The sequence below is a fragment of the Peromyscus leucopus genome, chromosome 14, assembly GCF_004664715.2.
Source record: "Peromyscus leucopus breed LL Stock chromosome 14, UCI_PerLeu_2.1, whole genome shotgun sequence".
NCBI classification, from domain to species: Eukaryota; Metazoa; Chordata; class Mammalia; order Rodentia; family Cricetidae; genus Peromyscus; species Peromyscus leucopus.
The window spans coordinates 24,170,542-24,194,471 of record NC_051075.1 but is presented as its reverse complement, the minus strand read 5'-3'; the positions used below and the strand labels follow the sequence as shown (position 1 = coordinate 24,194,471).

At 44.3% G+C, this 23,930-nt stretch overlaps 1 protein-coding gene across 1 annotated transcript in view; it reads left to right on the top strand.

Annotated features, from left to right (window-relative positions):
- LOC114693375 overlaps nt 1-17,278 on the top strand; it is a 35,691-nt gene extending 18,413 nt beyond the window's left edge. Inside the window, exons 2-8 of the mRNA XM_028869720.2 lie at nt 409-530; nt 2,024-2,162; nt 3,764-3,885; nt 6,415-6,525; nt 10,806-10,912; nt 13,671-13,761; nt 16,991-17,278. Coding sequence (XP_028725553.1) covers nt 409-530; nt 2,024-2,162; nt 3,764-3,885; nt 6,415-6,525; nt 10,806-10,912; nt 13,671-13,761; nt 16,991-17,107 — 809 coding nt within the window. The 3' untranslated portion in view covers nt 17,108-17,278. The remainder of the gene's footprint in view (nt 1-408; nt 531-2,023; nt 2,163-3,763; nt 3,886-6,414; nt 6,526-10,805; nt 10,913-13,670; nt 13,762-16,990) is intronic.
- The last annotated feature ends 6,652 nt before the right edge of the window (nt 17,279-23,930 follow it).

Here is a 23,930-nt window from a genome sequence, read left to right as displayed (position 1 = left end):
TTTATTAGGAAGTTTAATACCCTGAAAACTAAAGGAGTCGCTTTGCTTTTATTTAATGAGTAGTTGGAAGAAAGAAAAAAAAATGGGGGTGGGGTTGTGGGGGGCGCTGCTGGGAATTGGAATTGCACGTGCAGAGACTGAAGACAGGTTGTGGAGTGGTTCCCTCCGACCATGTGGGTCCCAGGGATAGAGGGTTCTTTTTAAGAAGTGTCTTTACCCACTGGGCCGTCTTGACAGCCTGAAAAATTCACCATTTTAGACGGAACTCGGGTTAGCATCTCATGTCAGTGTCTGGAAGGCTTCTTACAAATTGACGCTGTCTGGTGGGGAGTGTGGCGTCTGTAATCATTTAGTTAGGTCTGGCTGCTGGAGCAGGAGCGATTTCTCTTTCCTCTTGCTCTTTTTCAGGCGATTTTGATGAACTCACGCGAGATAACCGCGACGCCGTGTTGAAGAACGTCGCCGACGACCTGCGCTGCCGCCTCCCCCCAGAGGCCGTGCTGGGCTCGGAACAGCTAGCCCTGCAGAAGGTGAGCGTGTGGAGCGGAACTCATTTCCCTGTGCGCCCCTCCAGAAATCTCTGCTTCCCTAGCCCCAGACTGTGTGGTCAGCTTTAAGCAGTTTTCACTTAGTGTTTCAGGCACGTCCCCTTTCTCTTGAGCCTTTGGATTGCCCAGTACTGTTTTACTCAACAAATATTTTTAAGAGAATCCATTTACCAGCCTATCTAAAAAAAATCAAGAGTTAACAGTCTGGGCCTTTCCATCTATAAACACCTGTGCAGAGGAATTAATTCCTATGTTGTTGTTGTTTTTGGGGGTGTGGGCATTGGAGAGTATTGTTTGTTTGATTATTTGATGGGTGAATCGGGTTTTTTGCTCAGGTCTTGCTCTGTAATGCTGCTGGCCTCAGAATCGAGGCCTCAGCCTCCCGAGCTGGGGTCACAGGCGTGTGTCACCTGATGCAGCCCACCATTTCTATAGTACCTGAGTACTGTGAACACTGAACGTCTTAGAAAGTGCTCAGTCCTTCAGATGGCTCTCAGAAGAGCGAAGTAGAAGGTCGTGTTAAATTGAGACTTTGGAATACAGTCTGGGGTGGTGTGGTACTAAGTGTGTAGTGAGGTTGGGGTGCTGTTAATGTTCTTATCAACACCGTGCTGTAATATAATATGTTAAATAAGGAAAAGTGTTCACTTATTAATAATTAACCTATAGCCTTTAAGAAGATGCTGTGAAAGTTTTTAAAAGGAAAATAAAGATGAACATGATAACATAAGCTTGTAATTCAAGCATTTGAGAGGCTATGGCAGGAAGATTGCTGGGTAAGGGGCACCTGCAGCTCGATTTTTATATTACTGATATATGTATATTTATATATGTAACAGGTATTACATATGTGTGTGTATATAATGGGTATTATTTATATTTGAGGCAGTTTCACTATAACCTTGACTGGCCTAGAACTTGCTGTGTAGACCAGGCTGCTCTCAAACTCACACAGGTATCCACCTGCCTCTGCCTCCCAAATGCTGGGCTCAAGGCATTCACCGCCATGCCCAGCCTGTTTGATTTTTGATACAGGCTGTCATCCAGGCTGGCCTTGAATTTACTACATGACCCAGGCTGGCCTCAGACTCCTGCCTCAATCTTCCAAATGCTGGTATTATAAATGGGAACTATCATGGCCACATATATAAGCTTGAAGTTTTAATAGTATTTTTGCAATTTGACAACTTGACTTTCTGAACAAAGCTGACTTGTCCGGTATTTTGATGGTCATTGACATGAAAGACTCAAGAGTTCGATCTCAGCCGTGTCCGGTGTCCTTCCCGATTAAAGAGAAAGCTGCTGTCAGTGTCTCGGTGAAGACAGTGAGGGAGAGGCGGTAAACAGAATTGAATCAGCAGCGGCGTCTTTCTGCGCCTTCTTCTCAGGACTTAGAACAACTGCTGCCGTTTCGCCTTATTTAGCAATAAAAAGAAGTTCCTTTGTATTTCACTTCCTTTGATGTGTTTCTCCAGATACGACAGCAGACGGAACCCACAGTTCACGTTGATGCATTCCTTTATGATGAAGACGTTATTGATTCATTGTGTGAGGAAGGAAAAATGAGCAGAAACTACTGTACTGTGTGTGGCTCTCACCGGACGGCACCTTTGGGTAGGCATTCCGGTTTGCAAAGCTGTTCCTTGGGTGTGGCTTTTGTTTTTTTGTTTTTCCGTGTCGTGAGTGTGTAAATTTGTAATCAGACTATTGGACATTTTTAAAAATAAAAGCTAACCTCTAGCATAGCTGTTACCAAAATTAAAAGTAGGGAGACTCCATAGAAATACTTTCTAAGGGCCAGCAGGATGGCTCGGAGGGCAGAAGCGCTTACTGTCAACCCTGATGACCTGAGTTTGCTGACGGGGCCCACGTGGTTGGAGGGGAGAACCAGCCTCCTCAGGTTGTCCTCTGAGTGCCACATGCACACTGAGGGAGGCATGCACATCCGTGCGCTCTCACACTCACAACCAAATAGATAAGTGAGTGGGTGGGTAGCTGCAGTGTGCTAGAGCACGGAGGTTGGTTTACTTGGGGTCCTAGCCAGCCCTGGTCCTCAGCCTGGTCAGACTGGACAGAAGACAGAGAGCCTGCCTCCTACTTCACCTGCCCAACGGAGATTGACACACGGACCACATGCTGGCTTCCTTCCCATGAGAAGGGTAACTTCCAGGGCGTCTGAAGGAGTCTCCATGCCTAGCAAGTCTGAGAGCAATAAAATATTACGGGGTGGGTTTAGGCAGAGCCGAGGGTCCCGAGGAAAGTTTATGTGGGCTTTTGTTTTGACCAAGTGACACACCTCTAAAGAAGACATTCACGGGATAGAAAAAGATGTGGCTAAGAGCTAGAGGAAGCCGGGCGGTGGTGGCGCACGCCTTTAATCCCAGCACTCGGGAGGCAGAGGCAGGCGGATCTTTGTGAGTTCGAGGCCAGCCTGGGCTACGGAGCGAGATCCAGGAAAGGCGCAAAGCTACACGGAGAAACCCTGTCTTGAAAAACCAAAAAAAAGAGCTAGAGGAATAACTGAAATACCATCTACCAAACCGATGGTTTGTGAACATTTCTAGAGCTAGGTTTGACAAATGAAAACCTGAAGGTTGGGCTGTGTCTCCCCATGTGATCAGTTATAAATGACGAGTGGACACCCAGAGCTGCTCCGATAACTGGTGAATGTGAGATGGTTGTCACCCTGAGTGACTGTGACAGGTACTCAGAAGATGGGTTCGTCGCTTTGGGATTCCCCAGAAGCAGCACTGGTGTGTGAGGGGCTGTGAGGATGAAGATCCACGGGAGATGAGGATGTGGTGGCCCAGCCCCTCCCACCGCTGAGCTGGGTGACTGGGACACAGGCACAGCCTGTGTGCTGTCCCGGAGACTGATCCGCCTGCTTCCATTCGGTTACCATCTTCTGTTGGTTGTTGGTTTTTGTGACCAAACTATCTCCCCTTCCTGACAGTTAAACTCTGTAAGACATGATGTTGTGAGTCTTTGAGTGTCCTCCGGGTCAGAGGAAAACCAGTCAGGCTGTCACAGAAACTACAGGGAGAAACTTGGAGGACGAGGAGGAGAGAAGCAACTAGCCAGGCTCTAATCCCAGCACTCCCAACATGGAGCGGCGGATCTCTCTGAGTTCCAGACCAGCCAGAGCTACGCAGTGAGACCCTGTCTCAGAACAAAGACAACCGCCCTAACGTGATGCTCACTCTCTCTTTCTCCAGGATTTATTTCTCATTCCTTCTCCCTCATGGAGCTGAAGTTCATCTATCTCCATGTACTGCCCGACCTGTCAGGGAAGCTCTTGGTTGACATTGGCTCCAGACTTGGCACAGTGCTCTATGGGGTAAAGTCCAGCTTGTGGACATACTCAACGTGCGGAAAATACTTTCTTCTGCTAGCCACAGCTTTGCCTGCCACCATCCAAGGTGACAGCTTGGCTTTATTCTTAAAGTAACAGGATAAGGTCAAAATAGGATCCATTGGCAGGCTCCTAAACTCGGCTGGAGGGTAATAATTGGGTTTGGAATTTCAAAGACCAGCTGCCCAAGTTCCTCTCCTGGTTTGTATCCACAACACCGTGACAAATAGAAACAGACTAGACCATGTGACTGACTGACACTCCTTCTCGCTCTCCCCTCCCCCTCCCACTAGCCCCTGTTGTGTTTTGGGGTGGGGATTTGGGGGTTGCTTTTCATGTGACCCAGGCTGGCCTCACACTTAACTATGTAGGTGAGGATAACCCTGAACTCCTGATCCTCCTGCCTCAGCCCACTAAGCACTGTGATTACAGGCTTGTCTCCATGCCTGGTTTCTTTTTCTTTGTGCTATATTAAAATAAAGTAGTATACTGAGCTTTGATAAGAACCCATAAAAGTAACAAATTATGGCTGGAGAGGTGGCTCAGTGGTTAAGAGCGCTTATTAGTGTTCTTGCAGAGGACCTGAGTTCAATTCCCAGTACTCAGGTCAGGAAGCTCACAACCACCTGTAACTCTAGCTCCAGGAGATCTGATGCCCTCTTCTGGATTTGGACTCCACAGATACCTGCACACACATGCATATCCCCCTCCCCACCTCCTGCAACATACATATAGTTAAAAATAAAATAAAATCGTTAAAAAAAAAAAATTACTTGGCCCAAGAAACCTTTGTGTGGTCATAGCAAGTCACTTAATGATTCTGGATATCTGGTTCCCTATCTTTAAATGTTTACACTGGCCAGTGTCCAAGAATACATCGTATCCGATTTTCTGTGACCCAAAATGTGCACACTACTTTTGTTTCTAAAATATCACTTCAGCCAGTGGGAAGCAGAGGCAGAGGCAGGCAGATCTCTGAGTTCAAGGCCAGCCTGATAATCTACAGACCGAGTTCTAGGATAGCCAAGGTTACACAGAGAAACCATCTCAAAAGGCCAAAAAAAAAAAAGAAGAAGAAGAAAGAAAGAAATATTATGTGTGTCGATATAAATTCAAATCATGGGTACTTCTAACGTTCTTAAGTTAGAGGAAGGTGTGGCCACAGCGGTATGTGACTCCTGCCGTCACTCCCTGGCATTGCTGCCCGCTTTAGACAGAAACTAACCCTTTAATGCCTGATTTAAACTTTCACTCTGTAAATAGATGATACACAGTTTGATGGCTTTTGTTACCATGGCTCCTGTTTGGGGTTGGCTTGGGTTGGGTCTGAGGCAGAGTCTTGCCGAATCATCAGGCTGGCCTTGAAATGGTGCTCGGCCTCAGCCTCCTGAGTGCCAGGGTTACAGGTGCAGCCGCTCTGCCCACCTCGCCCACTAGCTTTTCTTTTCTTTTTTAAAGATTTATTTATTATGTATACAGCATGTATGCCTGCAGGCCAGAAGAGGGCACCAGATCTCATTACAGGTGGTTGTGAGCCACCATGTGGGTGCTGGGAATTGAACTCAGGACCTCTGGAAGAGCAGCCAGTGCTCTTAGCCTCTGAGCCATCTCTGCAGCCCCACAAGCTTGTCTTTAAAGAGCGTCTTCTGGCTTCCTCCTGTGTTCATGAGCACACACGCCTGTGTATTCACTTACATGTACAACACACACGCACATACACACAGAAGAAGAAAGAACAGAGGGAGGGAAGGAAAATATGCAGAAGTGTACTGTCCAATAATTGTGACTCTGCGTGTACAGTGTCAGTGTTGATAAGGTAAATGGATTGACTCTTTTCTCCATAGTCAGTGGTTGAAGCTATACCACATTTCTTAATATTGACATCTGTACTTTGAAACATACTGTAAATGTCTATGATGGAGCTCTAGAGTTAAACTTGGTGCGTGTGTTCATAGGCATGTCTCTGATCTTGGCATCAGAAGCTGAACGTTCAGAGCCAACCTGGGCTACATGAGTCCTGTCTCAAATCAATTAGTCAAGTTAGCTGACCTTTCCTTCCATATTATTTTTGTCACTGCAACAGAGTGACATCCCCAGGTCCCATCCCCAGCAGTTCTCCACGTCCTTGTTAACTGAGTTGTCAGTCACCTTCCTTCCTAGTTAGAAGTGGGGTGTGCTCGTCAGTGCATTCCCTACAGGTCAACTCTATCTTCTCTGCCATGGTATCGCTTCCCCAGAAATGACCAAGGCCGAATAGACCCTACAGAGGTTAGGAATGTGGTCGTTTTTCATCATTTCCAACTCTGCTGAATGCCCAGGCTATCAGGAACGTTTAGAGAGTAGTCTTTAAAAATGTAGCTAACTGATAGGAATTAACAGACTCCAATCAAGACCTTGATGAGTAAAGTTCTGAACGTTGTGAGTTTTGTGACAGTTTGAGCTTTTAATTCAAGCAGCTATAAACCTCTACTTGAAAGCTAACTGGTTTACACCACGCCTGTCTTCCTGTTTTAGGGCTATCTCTACAGCTCAGCGGCACAGCTCTGCGGAGTAGAACTGAATGGAGAATTCTGCCAGTTGCAGGAAATGATCATTAAAAAATACCAGTTCGGGGACAGAATAAAGGTACCCTTACAGTATGTTCTCTGTTACCTTAAAGGACTCTTCCCTAACTGCTTCCATGTTCTAACCTATTGCTGCTGTTGTGGAGAAACTGGGTGAGTTGACCTGCAGTTTTGTTAGTTTTTTCCTTCTCTTTCTCTGTATCAGACATAGCTTGGGTAACAGAACTGTAACGCTCCAGAGGGTGGCTGCCAGTGCATTTTATTAACTGAAAATGAAAGGGCTTGTGCTGCTCACGATTATTTATCTTCTTATAAACGGGGAGATATTGTAAATGTCACAGGATCGTGGTTATTAGGGAAGGATGTCTGTGTTAGGCTAGGACAGGTTTCCTGTTTTTCCTATGAGAAGAAAAATAAGACAGAAGACTTGGAGGGGTTTTGGTTTTTTGGAGGGGGTCTGTTTAATGCAGTTATCTTTGAAATTTCGATAAGGTTCTTCTCATGGCAATACAGGGAATATTAACAATCTCTGGTATTAAGTTACTGTCCTTAAACATTGACAGACTCAGTGAGTTAAAGATGAGGGGATTGGAGAGACGGCCCAGCGGTTAAGAGCACTTGCTGCTCTTGAAGAGGACCCAAGGGTTCCCATAGCCTACATCCAGTGTTCACAGTTGCTTGTAATGTCAGCTGCATGTGATCCAGCACGCTCTTCTGGTCCCCACAGGCATCTGTACACACATGGTTTACATACGAATAAGGAGGCACACACATATATGCATAAATAGCAATAAATAAAATTTGTAAAGATTAAGATCAAACCTTCGCCTTTTTTATAAAGGTAATTATTTTGTTCCCTCACCTAACTTCTTTTCCTACTCTCATCTTAGAAATATAGGGATAAGTGATCAGAGTGAATTCATTGTCTAGTAGTAACAGATATTATTAGAATATTAGTAATTATAGATATTAATAGAATTCATGGGAGTGGGGGTAATGCTCAGGGGTAGAGTTCTTGCCTTCCATGTACAAAACCTGGATTCGGTCCTTGGAACTGCAAAAGATCAATTCATGAGTTTTCTTGTTTTTTTTTTTTTCAGCCCTGGCTGGCTTAGAACTTACTGTGTAGACCAGACTGACCTCAGTCTGCTCTTATTTAATAATCACATAGCTAACAAGAATATCTGTTCAGTTGAAATTGAGATTTAAAAATCGAGAATTCATTGGGAGCTGGAGAGATAGCTTAGTGTTCAGAGCACTGCAGGGGACCCAGGTTCGATTCCCAGCACCCAGATAGCAGCAGCTAAGAGTTGTCTGTAACTCCCCCAACTCAGTAGTTTCTGACACCCTCTACTAAATTCCACAGGCACTGCATGCATGTGGTACATGCAGACATGCAGGCAAAACACCCATACACATAAAGCAAAAATAAATAAATCTTCCTTTAAAAATTCTGACCTCTAAAGAATCAGGTAATAAACAGATAATCAAGTTCTTGCTTTTGTTTTTAAATACAGCAATAAAGGTATATAAAATGTTTATATTTTTATGAAATGTCTATCACTTTCCAAATATTCCGATATACTCTCATGTGCTTTTTTTGTTTTTTGTTGTTGTTTTGGTTTGGTTTGGTTTTTTTGGTTTTTCAAGACAGGGTTTCTCTTTGTAGCTTTGCGCCTTTCCTGGAACTCACTTTGTAGACCAGGCTGGCCCACTCTCATGTTGTAGCTTCTGTGGCCACCATCAGTAACTTTATGATAAAAAAAATTTGATTTTTCTTTTTATTCAGTGAGGAAAAAAAAAGCCCAGGGCAGCCGGGCGGTGGTGGCGCACGCCTTTAATTTCAGCACTCAGGAGGCAGAGGCAGGTGGATCTTTGTGAGTTCCAGGCCAGCCTGGTCTACAGAGCGAGATCCAGGAAAGGCGCAAAGCTATACAGAGAAATCCTGTTTCGAAAAATAAAAAAAATAAAAAAAGCCCAGGGCCTTCTGTGGGACAAACACACTAACATCCCTAACTCCTAAATTAAAGCCTTCCATGCCACCTTACGACTTTTGGAAATCTTAACCATCTCCCTCCTTGAAGCTGTAGATAAAAACTGTATTGAAGGGTCTTAAAACCACCGAAACCAGTTCCTGTAACTATTTTTGATAGCGCCTGTTGACACCCATCTGCCCTTTCAGGCTCATTCTTTGCTTTTAGGTTTTTGTTTGTTTTTTGTTTTGTTTTGTTTTTCAGTCTGTTTTGCCTGCATGTATGTGTGTGTACCATGTGTGTACCATGTCTTGACCTACAGAGTCTGTTGTTTTACACTCTCCCGTTCCCTTCCTCCAGGCCGGCACTAAACCTTCCCTCTTTCCTGTCATTGCTCTTGGCTCATCCATCCCTTTGCTGCACTGGGGAGTCGCATCAGCTGACTTTTTCCCTCACATTACTATAGCATGCCACACTTGGGCACAGAGGCCGCGTCTCCTCTAACCTGGTTTGTCTCCCTGCACAGTAGCTCGCAGACAAGAGGGAGCCGCTAAGTACTGGTTGAGTTTGGTTATCGAATGGCTTCTGTGCTGCCAGCGGTCCAGAGTCTGCCCCGAGCATCCCTTAGGGTTCTCCTGGAGCCCCGAGAGCGTTTCTTTTGGCTCCCATGATTAATTGATCCTTCTGGGTCTTCTTTCTGACTAGATCATTGTAGAAGAATGGGGGAAGAAAAACTTAAAAAGTAAAGATAGATGGGAAAGAAAAGGGAGGAACTAAGGATAAGAAGAGAGGATGAGGGCTGGAGAGATGGCTCAGAGGTTAAGAGCACTGACTGCTCTTCCAGAGGACCTGAGTTCAATTCCCAGCAACCACATGGTGGCTCACAACCATCCGTAATGAGATCTGGTGCCCTCTTCTGGCCTGCAGTCATACATGCTGTATACATAATAAATAAATAAATCTTTTTTTTTTTTTCTTTTTCTTTTTTTTTTTTTTTTTTTTCTTGGTTTTTCGAGACAGGGTTTCTCTGTGTAGCTTTGTGCCTTTCCTGGAACTCACTTGGTAGCTCAGGCTGGCCTCGAACTCAGAGATCTACCTGCCTCTGCCTCCCGAGTGCTGGGATTAAAGGCATGCGCCACCACCGCCCGGCATAAATCTTTAAAAAAAAGAGAGAGAGAGAGGATGAAAAGAAATCAACTGATTGCTTTACATATCTGTTGCGTAGCTAAGCTACGTGTTTATAATGTCTGAAATTAACTGACTTGTTTGTGACAAGAGCCTCACCCTCCTAACTGGCTCTCTCTACTGAAGATTGTCAAAGCTGTGCTCAAAGGTTCTAGGCCAAATGAATTAAAACTTTTGTAGAATGTTTATTATTTAAGAAACAAAGAATGTTTTTTCAAACCGGACCACACAACACCTTACATATCATGTATTTGTAAGGCTTGAGTACTTCTTTGACAATAACTCACATAACGCAAGGGAAAGGCTTTTCTCTTCCTTTTAAAGTAAAATCTTTGTTTTGCTCCAGAGCAAATAAGTGTGTTTCCTTGTTACCGCACCTGTGGTCGGCAAAGCCTTAATTATGGCTTAAGGTTTTGAGGTATATGACTTTTTAAAAATTTACTATTTTACGTGTCTGAGTGTTTTGCCTGTATGTGTGTCTGTACTTCGTATGTGGTGCCTGGTGACCACAGAGATCAGAAGAAGGAATCGGTTCCCCGAGATTGGAGTTACAGCAGGTGGTTAGCCACCATGTGGGTGCTGGGAACCAGACCCTAGTTCTCTTCAGGAGCAGTAAATGTTCTTCACCATTGAGCCATCATTCCAGCCCCTGGAGGGTTTTGGTTTGTTTTTGTTTTCGTAGCTACCTTTCAATTTTTATATTGTGTAATAAGGACTGATAATCACTATGAAACACTCCTTACCTGAGAATACAAATCTAGTTGGGCAGAGCCATAGTCCCACCCAGAGCCTTTGACTGTGTACCCAACAGTGTAATTATAATGGAAAAATCTCTGAATTCGGTTAAAAGAAAATAATTATGAATCAGGGGGACACAATTGTAACAAAACAAATAATTCCATTCAAAGCAGATCTTCTTTACAAGCTTCCGGGTTTACTAGATACTAAGAACTGTCTGTGCTCTGCACAGCGTCCTGAGCCATTAGGCATCTCTCACGCAGCTACGGGATGCGGTTGAGGCATCTCCCACGTGGCTGCGGGATGCAGTTGAGGCATCTCCCACGTGGCTGCGGGATGCGGTTGAGGCATCTCCCACGTGGCTGCGGGATGCAGTTGAGGCATCTCCCATGTGGTTGCGGGATGCGGTGTTCTCCCTGTCTTACATGAGCTCATCCTTCTGCAGGTGCTTCATGCAGACATCTGCACCCAAGGCCCCCTTCTGCAAAGTGCCGATGTCATTGTGATGAACAATGTCTTCGAATATTTTCTTACTGAGGCTGAACAGGCCAGGTATGTTATTTACTGAAGCAAGAAGTCTGTTATTAAAATAATATCCAGCAAGGTGTGAAAAGGGACTAGTGAGGTGGAAATGTTTTCATGCTGACTTTAAAACTCAACTTGTTTTTTTTTTAATAATTTTTACTTATTCTTTGACCGTTTCATACATGATATCAACTTATTTTAATAAGGAAACATTAAAATGCACAATTTTGAAAAACCTGATTTTTGTAAAATGTATTTATTCTTTTTTTAAAGTTTACATGTATTTATTTATTTATTGGTGTGTGCAAAGCCTTCCTCTCCTCCCTGTGCAGATGTTAGTAGTGTGTAGGAAATGACCACCATAGCTTTCTCCCCCTGGATGTTTACCGCCTGGAGACCGCTCCCCTGCAGAGACTGACGGCTCCTCGTGAGATTAGCTCAGCCTGCTTCCTTGTCAGCTGTGCGCCAGAAGCCTGGCTCCTTGCTCAGCTGCACGCGATATCCCGTTCAAGTGTCTGTAATAAACACTGAGCTTCAGGGGCTGCGACTTCCCTGTCCGAGAGCACCGCCCACCCAGCCCGCCTTCCTGTACACGAGTCTATGTGTCTCCTTACTTCATCCCCTCGCTGCCCCTAGTCAGGGTTCTGGGACCCAAGCCGTACGAAGATGCAGCTCTTCTGCAGTACTCTGGCAGTGAAGTCAGCTAAATAGCTAGTTGAGGGCATCCTGAGCTCTGAGAGACTTGTCTCAGATAAACGAAAAAAATCATACTAAAAAAGATCGTACTAATATAGTTCTTTAGTCTTGTATTATACATCATTTTTAGGAATCACATCACAATAAAAAAAAAAAAATAGCCCTAGCTAAAATAGTGGCATTTATTATTGAATGTTGCTATGTGATATTATACCCATCCAGGATAAAAGAACCCTGTTTGTCTTGTAAATAGTTTCTGAAACTTAGGAAACCTACTAGCCATAGCCTCAACCAAAAATAAGTGCAAATGATAGACACCACTACCCACCCACCTCCCCCATCTCACTGCCTGGGCTGTGTTCCCCTGTATTGTTTCACTGGCGCCCCCCACTGGTGTGGGGAACTGTCAAGGTCATACATAGTGTAGGCGTCCGGTGCTTATTAACCCTGAGAGTTAAACAGAACTGGTCAGAGGCACACTGCACTCTGAAATGCATCAGCAGGTTCCATTTCGTTATTCTTTAGAACTGACTGGTCCCACCAAACCTTGCAGGTGCCTTGTGATAGTGGAATTCCACCCCAAAATACTACAGACAGCCAAATGAGGTCTGGTTTCGCTCTTGGTGTGAGTTTGAAGAGATGTACTCCACACATCTGCAGTCATTTTCGGTTCCTGGCTTCTGTGCCCTCTGCTTTCCCAGGACTCTTCATCTCCCTCAGTCCCTAGCAACCTGAGCCCTGGCTTCCATCCGAAGGACTGATTCTCAGGTGCCTCATAGAGGAACTACAAAGCTTTGACGCTGGTCCCGCTTGACTTGTGTGACTCTGAAAACTCCGTTTCTCCTTATTCAGAAACTTTCCAATAGCCCACATCCCCATCTTGTTAATCTCAGAACTCTAACCTCGTAACTCGGCCAACACCCCTCAGGAACTGGAAAATTTGCCAATTTCTACTGTGTTGCTATAGTTCTGTTTCCTGTGGGTAAACATTTTGCCCATCTAGATTTCTAGATACTGTCTGCATTTTCTTTTGTCATCCTTATTCAGAAAAAAAATCCAGTGTCGAGTAAAAGCTAACATGTCAGGTTTTTGCTTTGCTTTTCTTAGTGAAGTTTTGAGTTCTCAGCAAAAGTGTAAAAAGATAAAGATTTCCTGTACGCTCTACCCCCGCACCTACAGAATCTGCCATTATCTTTCTTCCCATCAGAACAGTATGTTTATTATGATGGATCTTTGGTACGCCCGAAGTCCCCAGTCCACAGTAGATTCACTCTTGGTGTGGTACAGCCTGTGTATGTGTATACCTGTGTATGACACACACTCAGCCTTAAAACATGGACAATAGTTCATGGCCCTAAAAATCCCCTGCTCAGCCCTTCGTCCTGTCCTCCAGCCTCCGAGCCCTTGGCAGCCACCCATCCTTTCACCGTAGCTTTTGGTTTCCAGCACGAGGTAATTAGACACGTACAATCCATAGCCCTTCCAGGTTCTTTCTCGAGCAATAGGCATTTGAGGTTCCTCTGTGTCCGTGACTTGAGCACACATTTTCTTTAGTGCTGAACAATATGCAGTTGTCTTGATATATCACAATTTATCCATTCCCCTGGAAGGACATCTTGGTTGCTTCCAGGGTGGGCAATTATGAATAAAACTACAGTAAATATCCATGTACAGATCTTTTTTTTTTTTTTTTGTAAATACACGTTTTCAGCTTCTTTGTGTAAATAGCCAAGTGTACAGTTGCTGGATTGTATGTTAAAGACTATACCCAGGGTTTTGTTTTTCGTTGTTGTTTTGTTGAGATGGTGTTTAACTTTGTAGCCAAGGCTGGTGCCCTGAAGGTCCCTGTGTTCTCCAGGCTGGGGGGGGGGGGGTTTCCTCAGTGCTAGGACTCCAGGCGTGTTCCACCACACTTGGTTGGGGCTGTAACTTAGAGGCAGAGTAGACTGCTCAGCATGCTTGAGGCTCTCTTTCTCTCCCCAGCATAAGAGAAAAAGATGAGACATTGAACGAGAGAGCCATCTCTTCTGACTAATATGTAATATTATCTTCCTGTTGTTTGATTGTATCAATTTCTAATGTGTTCTAGGGCCTGGAACTACATCATCCAAAATGTAAGGAAACAAGGGTCACTATTAGTGACAGTACCGAGTCTCCAAGATTCTCTCGTAGGCCTTGAGGTACGTAACCACTGTTCCTTCTGTTGATTGCTTTTGGTCAGTTTTGGTTGTGGTGGAAAGTAGAACTAGGACTCCTTAGCTAGGCAGATGGGTCTCTGAGTTCGAGGCCAGCCTGGTCTATAGAAAGAAAACCCCTGTCTTGAAAAATACAAACAAGCAGAAAATCCCTAGGGCTACTGCATGCTAGGTAAGCACTGTACTGATCCATAGATCACCAGCCTTCCAACCTTTTTCTTGTCAAAACTTGGCTTTTTTTCTGGTAACTGTTATAACATTCTAGAAATAGCAAGACAGTGTTGCTACATTTCTACTTTGTGGTTTATTTTTCTGCCCTCAAAACATTGAAATGCAATTCATATCCGGATATAGATTCCCTTATTTCTCTACACAGTTTTTAATAGCTGTGAGGTCATAGTTGTAGGTTAATGAACACTAGTGAATGTCAGTAAGACACTAACCCCCACATCATAGCTGAAGGGGAAGGGGAACCCAGCCACATGGGAGGCTGAGACAGGAAGATCACATGAACCCACTGAATGAGACCAACCTGGGCAACAGAACCCCCTTCTCCAAAACTAAACTGGAAAAATGAGTGCCCAAATCATAATACTGATCTTTAGAACAGAAGGAATGGATGATGAGTGCATTTTTAGGTCAGTCAGGCTGCATATTGATTCTCATACAAAATAAAGGAGCTGCCGTGGGGTCAAAGTTGTCCAAGGATTTCCAGTAGAGTGGAAGACTGTGTTCTTCGTGCAGCTTGATTTCCCAGGTCAATTTGAAATCTGTCGCCCAGCCGGGCGTTGGTGGCGCACGCCTTTAATCCCAGCACTCGGGAGGCAGAGCCAGGCGGATCTCTGTGAGTTCAAGGCCAGCCTGGGCTACCAAGTGAGCAAAGAAATCTGTCACCCAGGCTGGTCTACTTCAATGTGACGGTGGATATTAATAGTCAGTCCCAGATAATCTAGAATCACTGGGATCTGAACTCTGGTCCTCATGAGTGTGCAGCAGGCGTGCTTGAACCCGGAACCATCTCTCCTGCCCTAATTCTGCTTGTTACAGCATAGGAAGTCATCGAGAAATGTGTAAAGAAAGACAGTAATCCTGATTTGCCAGCTTCATTTCCTCCCTGTGAGAGCCTGCCCGTCAGTAATGTGATCTATCATAGTTTTCTCATAGAAACATCCTTTTAAAATACATTGTCAGTCAGGCACAATGGCACATGCCTTTAATCCCAGCACTTAGGAGGCAGAAGCAGGAGAACGTCTGAGTTTAAAGCCAATCTGATCTACATAGTGAGTTCCAGCCCAGCCAGACCCTGTTTCCAAAAAAAAAAAAAAGAAAAAAAATTCTTTCTAAATTTCTCGTTTATAATATTTATATTTATGAGCCAATTTAGTGATTTTTTTTCACTTACCAAATAACAGCTTTTTAGAGATTTATTTGTGTGTATAACTGCTTTGCCTGCGTATATATATGTGTGCACCACAGGTTTGCTTGGTGCCCATATTGGTCATAAAAGAGCATCAGATCCCTGGAACTGGACTTAGGAATGGTTGTGAGCCACCGTGTGGGTGCTGGGAACCAAATCTGAGTCCTCTGCAAGAGCAGTACTTGCTCCTAACTGCAGAAACATCTCCCCAGTCCCCCAAATATCGGCTTCATTGACTGTGCACATGAATCTGCCCAAACAGCCATTGACACCTGTAATTCCAGCAATCCGGAGGCATCGATGAGGAAGTTCATGAATGACCACAAGGCTGTCCTAGCCTATATCAAAAACTCTGGTCTCAGAAAACCAACACATGAGGTCTAGAGAGATGGCGTGTACCCGATACATGAGTCGACATGCATACAAAAAATAAATACAATGATTTGTTAAAATTTTTTAAAAGTTAAACATATTGGTGCAAGTCTATAGTCCCAGTACGTGGGAGACTGAGGCATGAAGATGGTGGACATTGGTGCAAGTCTATATAATCCCAGGATGTGGAAGGCTGAGGCATGAAAATTGTAGACATTGGTACAAGACTGTAATCCCAGCACGTGGGAGGCTGAGGCATGAAGATTGAAAGTTGGCTGGAGGCCAGCCTGTCCAAAAAATTAAAAGTTCATAAAATAGATCTTATTCATAAACTGATGACTTTGGTGCTTTCTTACTTAAGAAAACAGCTTTGAGGCCAGTGCGATGGCTCGGCAGGTAACAGCCCTTGCTGCTGAGGCCTGGCCACCTGGTCCAATCCCCAGCTTCCACGTGGTGGAGAAAACTGACTCCGGAGGTTTGTCCTGAATATCCACGTGTGCGTGTGTGACAGCGGCTGACCTTGTTTAAACAGAAAACTCCCTGACAGAGATGTGTGCGGTCGGGGCTCCAGAGTGTCGAGGGTTTGGGGTGCAGCTGACGCAGGTCGTGGAGAGAGATTGCTCCCCACCGGTGCTGTGGGAGGAGGGAGAACAGCTTTCCATGTGTTCCTACTGCTTCCATCTTTGATTGTTTGAACCTTATGATCACTACTACACTACTTACATTCAAAGAATTATTCTAGGGGCTGGAGAGGTGGCTCAGCTGTTGACAGCACTTACTGTTCTTGCTGAGGAGCTGGGTTCAGTTCCCAGCACCCACATGGTGGCTCACAACCATTCAGAGCTCCAGTTCCAGGATAATCCCCTTTCTGAACCCCATGGGCACCAGGCACACATAGGTGATGCACAGTCTACACACAAGCAAGACACTCATAGACATAAAATAAATAAATCTAAAAACATTTTATTTAAAAAAAAAATCTTTTTAAAAAATTTTTTCAAGTTCCAAAATCAGAGTAAAATAAATCTCCAAACCCACAAATTGAGAACAACAAAGATTATCCGTGTGGTACTATATACCGTTCATGGTAATAAAAATCCTGTGGTGTGGGGGGCTGGAGAGACGGTTCAGCAGTTAAGAGCAGTTAACTGCCTGCAGAGGACCTGGATTCAGATCCCAGCACCCATGTGGCAGCTCACAACTGTCTGTAACTCCAGTTTCAGGGAATCTGACACCTTCTTGTGGCCTTTTTGGGGACCAGGCACAGACATGGTACATGTATATGCATGCAAACATTAATAAATATAAAATAAAATTAATTCCTTTAAAAAAAAACCTGTTGTGTAACTTAGGGTGATACTGTGAAATTCCAAATAATAGGATCGTTCTGGAATTTTCATATTGTTTATGCTATTTTTCTCATAGATTAATGTGCAGCTGTCCTCCTGGGTGGAAGAGATACCACTGGACCTCAATGTGTACCCAGAAAGGGACATGGACAGAGAAGCTCTGGAACAAATTCACTTATATAAGGTTCTCTAGCACTGAAGCAGCATCTCTAGTGTGGTGTTAACCCATCTGCTTTGTGTATTCATTTCAAGTTTTATATGTATGATTATGTGCCTGTAAATAGTTGCATATGACTATCCATATACACCAGTTGTACATGGATATAAGTAAACTGTAATTAGATAATTAAATATTTATCTGAAATGTTTTGTTTGCCCTTTTATTCTGTTACAGACATAAGTGTACTTGTTTATTTTACATGCCACCTCCACTAGTTTGTTGGTGGTGGTGGTTTTGGTTTTTGAGACAGGGTTTCTCTGTGTAGCTCTGATTGTCCTGGATCTCACTCTGTAGACCAGGCTGGCCTCAAACTCACAGAGATCCTCTTGCCTCTGCTTCCCGAGTGCTGGGATTAAAGGCGTGCACCACCACCACCACCACCACCACCACCACCACCCGACTATTACATGCCACCTCCAAGTGACCTCCAGGAAGTCCGAGAGTGGCTTCCCTCGTGTGAAGGAGAAGGCAGATCCCACTGTGTCTCTGACGGGAAGACTTCTTTAGACAGCTTTGTCTGAAGAGCCTAATGTAGGACTCCCTTCTAGACAGAGCCCCCAGTACTGTGTGGACACTTGGTTCGAACGTCAAGTTAAAACCGCCTGAGGTTCTTCCCTGTGCTTTCCTTTATCTCCTACCTCCCCCACCTTATTTAAGACAGGGTCTCCTTGTGTAGACCAGGAGACCCTCGAACTCGCAATCCTCCTCATATGCCCTGGAATAACACTTGAGCTTTTCAAAAGCAACTAAAGAAAAAAGGAAAAGACAAGTCCTTGCGATAAGCCATCAATCTGAAACACTGGCTGAGCATTTAGACTCCCTCTTCGTTTATTTCTCTTTGCCAAGCAGACATTTTTATTTAGGGCGAACTGCAAGGTGCAAATAGAGCTGTGCTTTCTGTCTGCAGACAGAGCACAGACTCAGGAAATACCTAACCCAGTCCGTCCGCCCCCAGAAAGAAGCTACGTGAGGCATTCTGGAAACCCGCCTGCCTCGGGCACTGCAGGGCCCTTGAATGGAGCACAGACTTAGAAAATACACTCACCCAGTCTGTCTGCTCCCAGAAAGAAACTACTCAAGTAACTCTGGAAACCCGCCTGCCTCGGGCACTGCAGGGCCCTTGGTTTCTAGTACATGATGAAGCTTGAGAAGGACTTTGTGGTAATATATTGTGTATCAAATAAAGCTTGCCTGAGGATCAGAGGACAGAGCCAGCCACTAGATTAAACATAGAAGCCAGGCAGTGGTGGCACACACCTTTAACCCTAGCACTCAGAGCCAGAGAGCTGTCTGGATTTCTGTGAGTTCAAAGCCACCTGGACTACATTAGATTGATTCAATCTAGGAGAGAAACAAAGCCAGGCAGTGGTGGCACACACCTTTAATCCCAGCACTTGAGATCTCATACCTTTGCTACCAGTATTTGGGAAGCACACACCTTTAATCTCAGCACTAGGAAGGAAGTGGAACGGCTGGACAGAGAAGGACTTACAAGGTGTGAGGAGACAGGCAAGAGAGCCTTTTCGGCTGAGGACTCAGAGGCTTCCTTCCAGTCAGAGGGTTCGTGGAGACAGGATCTCTCCTTCCATTCAGCCTGAGGATTTGGTAGTGGTGAGAAGTCTCTCTGGTGGCTTGTTCCTTTGTCCCTCTGATCTTTCAACATTTACCCCAATATCTGGCTCCGGGTTTTCATTATAAGACCATTTAGATTTCATGCAGCAGGACGTAGTGTGATGAGTCCTTCTGGACTCATCCTACCCTGGAATATTCTACTCTCCTGGTAGAACACTAAGTGGTTTGGGTGTTTGGAAAAGTCGGGCAGCTCCTCACAGTGCTGAAGGAAGAGTTGCTGTGTGACCTAGCAGTTCCGCTCCTAGAAACACAGCCAGGAGAAGTGGAAATCGTGTACAAACGTTCACATCACGGGTACCAACCTAATGTGAGGTGTGTGGTGGTGGCACTTGTGTGAGCCCAGCACTCGGGAGCCTGAGATAGGATTGCCAGTTCAAGACCATCCTTAGCTACATGACAACTGCTGCTCGAAAGCCTGAAGCTTAACCAGCCAAATGCTTAACCAACCAAATGTTTCTAGTTTCTGGTCCTCAGGCCTTATATATCTTCCTGCTTTCTACCACCACTCTCTGGGATTAAAGGCTGGCTTTCTGGGATTAAAGGCGTGTGTCACCATGCTTGGCTTTTTCCAATGTGGCCTTGAACTCACAGAGATCCAGAGGGATTTCTATCTCGAATGCTAGGATTAAAGGTGTGTGCTATCACTGCCTAACTAGTGGCTTTTCTGTTCTCTGACCCCAGATAAGTTTATTAAGGTACACAATATTTTGGGGAACACAATATCACCACATTTCCTCTCTTTTTGTCTAAAATTAAAGAAAGCTTATAACTAATACAAGAAAAACTATCCAATAAGTATATACAGTATATACAGCCAAAAATTACATTAATGATATCTAGTCCATTAACATTTGACAGATTCAGATAAAACTTCCATTATATATATTAACAATGTCCAGTCCAGTAACATCTGATAAACTCAGACCAAAACATTTTCATTACTTATCTTATTTAAAACAAGTAGTTCCTTTTTAAAAGTAGATTCCATAATCTGCCTTTTTATCTTATCATATCCATATTCTTTTTTCTTTCATAATACATTCAGTAGTCTACCTTTTGTCATTTTTATATCTTCCCCTTTTCTTCAGTGTAGATTCAATGATCTACCTATTTATCCTATTATTTCTTTATCTTTTTTTCTCAGAGTAGATTCGATGATCTATCTCATATCTATAGAAGATATTAAGAATTACACAGATTTCACTAGGTTCATCAGGAACCAGGATGATTGTTAGCACTATCACTATTGTGTGTAGGCATAAAGCCCTAACTGAAATCTAACCCCACGGTCTTCTCTGTGTTCCCTGGGGACCTGGCTGGATGTCCACCGTATCCATGGTTGTCATCCATTTATAGCACTAGGTGTACATTTTACTTTATGAATGATTGTACACATGAAACAAGGTGAAACTTGCTGACCAAAATGTAAGAGACAAAGCAGGATGCCCCCAGGTCAATAAGGCATGGGGTCTAAAACCAGTGGGGTAGGCTAGCCTTTTTTCCATACTTAATAAGAGTTTGCTGGGGATATTGACATTAGTAGTGAGGCCAGTGTATACATTTATATTCAAAACTGAAGGATCAGGGGTGGGTTATGGTGGTACCCACTTATAGCCCTACACTTGGAAGGTGGATGCAGAATGATAACTTCAAGGTCATCCTCCACTACCTAGGAGGTTCAAAGTCTGCCTGGGCTATATGAGACCAAAAGTATATGTCTCCAAAATGACTCCTTGCAAGAAAAGAGGTGGTTGTGGTCAAATACATATTTACAAGGCTCTATGTACACTTGGAATTCTAACTAGTTCTTAGTACTGCATCTACTGTTGGTGTTGTACATGGTTTTACTGAAATGACTTTATGACCATGGCGTGGCCACAGTACAATATGTTTATTATGATGGATCTTTGGTACTAAAAGCTTTCCATGGTGAAAACTGCTCATCTCCATCCTTCCAAGTTTCCTCTTGTGTGTCTGTCATCCATCTTGCCCTTATCTTCTACCCAGGCAAATGCTGATCGGGGTTCTCTCGTGAGAGTTTAGTTTTTGTTTGTTTGTTTGTTTGGTTGGTTGGTTGGTTGGTTGGTGTTTTGAGACAGGGTTTCTCTGTGTAGTTTTGGTGGCTGTCCTGGATCTCACTCTGTAGACCAGGCTGGCCTCGAACTCAGAGAGAGCCACCTGCCTCTGCCTCCCAACTGCTGGGATTAAAGGTGTGCGGCACCATGCTCAGCTCTATTATAACTTCAAAAAGTAATTGTGCTTCTTTTATTAGAAATATATTTTCATACAATATATTCTTATTATGGTTTCTCTCCCCGAGCTCCACCCAGATCCGCTCCACCTCCTCTTCTTCCATCCACATCTATGGCCTTTCTTTTTCTATCTCCTTATAAAACAAACAGGCATCTAAAATAATAATAATAAAATAAAACAAAAACAAACTGGAATAGGACAAAAAAAAGAGACTCAAATAAAAAGCACAAGAAGCACATACAGATGGAGACATACACATTCTCACACACAGAAATCTCATAAAAACAAAACTGGAAACCATTTATATATAGCATATATATCATATATTTATAATATATATATATCTATATCTCATATATATCATATTTATATATATATATAGAAAAGACCTGTAAGGGGAAAAATAAAGGACCAACAAAGCATTATGAAACAAAGAACCTCCAAAACGCCATTGAGATCATTTTGTGCAGGCCATCTACCGCTGGACGTGGGGCCTGCCCTTAAGAGTGGTTTGCATACCCAGTGAGTACCTTGCTGTTCAGAAGGCCGTGTTTCCTTGGTGCCCTCCACCCCCACTGGCTCTGACACTCTTTCTGCCTCCTCTTCCGTGGAGTTCTCTGAGCCAGGGGGAGGGATCTGATGGAGACATCTCATTTAGGACTGAGTGCTCCGATGTCTCTCATTCCCTGCAGACTGTCCAGCTGCCGATCTCCGTATCTGTCCCCATCTACTGCAGGAGGAAGCTTCTCTGATGAGGGTTGAGTAAGGCACTGCTCGGAGCAGAACAGAATGTCATTAAGAGTCATTTTATTGCTGTGTTCCTTAACACAGTGGTTCTCAACCTGTGAGTCATGACCCCCTTTGGGGGTCGAATGACCCTTTCACTGGGGTCACCTAAGAGCATCAGAAAACACAGATATTTACATTATGATTCATAGCAGCAGCAAAATCACAGTTATGAAATAGCAACAAAAATAACTGTATGGTTGGGGGTCACCACAACATGAGGACCCGTATTAAGGGGTTGCAGGTTAGGAAGGTTGAGAACCATTGCTTTAACGAACATTAGTATTTGGTGTCACCCTAGGTCCCTGGACTATCTAGCCTCAGGGTTTTGACTACTCAGGCAGGGTTGGGGCTGGGTTCCATCTCGTGGAGTGGGCCTTAAAGCCAATCAGTTGTTACCCCCACAAGCTTGGGCCACATTGCACCAGCACATCTGTCTGGATGGGAAGGTTTGCAGCTGGATCAGTGTTCACCTGTCTCCTTCAGTAGCATGCTGAGTGTCTTCCAGTCCCATGAACACCGGTCAGTAGGGGGGAAGGCTCTGGGTAGGCACCAGACTGACTTCTCTGTGTTCAGTGAGGTGTGTGGGTGTGGGGGGGGGGGTGCTGTCTGCAGCCACAGGGCCTTTTGTAGAGAACAACCAAATTCCTGGTTTCTCATTGTGCTCTTAAAATGAAGCCAGTAGGGTGGATAACGGCGCTTGCCACCACATCCCCACATGAAAGGAGAGAACCTGCTCCCACATCCACACACGTATGTGCTCATGTGTGTGGAAAGTCCCCCTTTGGCCCCATGGGCTCTTGATTCCTCTCGTCAGAGACCCTGTAGCACGAATCTTAGAAGGTCTTATTAATAAAAACAAACCTAGAGCCAGGTATTGGAGTGAACACTGAAAGATCAGAGAAACAGAACAAGCCACAGCCAACCTCACCTCGCCAATTCCTCAGCTGATCTTGTTTCCTCAGACTGGAAACCTCTGTGTCCTCATCTAAATGGATCTCAGCTGAACTGCTGCTCAAAAGCCTAAAAGCTTAACCAGGCTCTCGTTCCTGGTTTTCACACCTTATATACCTTTCTGCTTCCTGCCATCACTTCCTGGGATTAAAGGCATGAATCACCATGCCTGGCTGTTTCCAGTGTGGCTTTGAACTCACAGGGATCCAGATGGATCTCTGCCTCCTGAATGCTAGGATTAAAGGCGTGTGTGCCACCATTTTCTGGCCTCTATATCTAGTGGCTGTTCTGTTCTCTGACCCCAGATAAGTTTATTAGGGTGCACAATATACTGGGGAACACAATATCACCACATGACCCCACCATACAGTCTGTCTGTCTCTGGTGCTGAAGCCAAACTCTCCTAGGGTCCCTGTCATGTTGTCTGTCTGTCCATGGCATAAGAACTCTTCTAATAAATGCCTTACCCCCAGCAATCCATTTCAGTGGCCCTCTTGGAGCCCCACCTGAGACCATTCAGTTGTTTCACACCTATTTTGGGCTTCCCATAGTCACGAGTCAAACATTTAGGGATGTGACTGACTCCAAAGTTTTCTTTATTGAAAAAGCAAAATAGCATTTTAGCAAAAGTTCTGAAGATACATTTTTAATGGGTTGTATTGGAGTCAGACAAGCCTATGTTGGCTTTGAATTACTTGAAAAATTCATGTCTTCATGTCTTGGAGAACTATGTAGGTTTTTTTTTTTTCTTTTTAAAATATGATCTCTCTTTGGAATTTGTTGTGTGCCCAGAATGGCCTCAAATTGGTGATTCTCCTGCCTCAGCATGCACTAACACAGCTGTCTTAGTTTTTTGTTTTTGTTTTTGTTTTTTTCTTTTGTTTGTTTTTCGAGACAGGCTTTCTCAGTGTAGTTTTTGTTCCTGTCCTGGAGCTCACTCTGTAGCCCAGGCTGGCCTCGAACTCACAGAGATCAGCCTGGCTCTGCCTCCAGAGTACTGGGATTAAAGGTGTGCTGTGCCACCGCAGCCTGGTCTGTCTTGTTTTTTTGTTGTTGTTTTGTTTTGTTGTTTGTTTGTTTGTTTTTGATGTGTAAATCACTTAGTAGTAGCAGCTGTGAGTTTGTGTTTCTGCAGCCTCCTGCTGCTGCTGCTGAGACATCCTACTCTCCC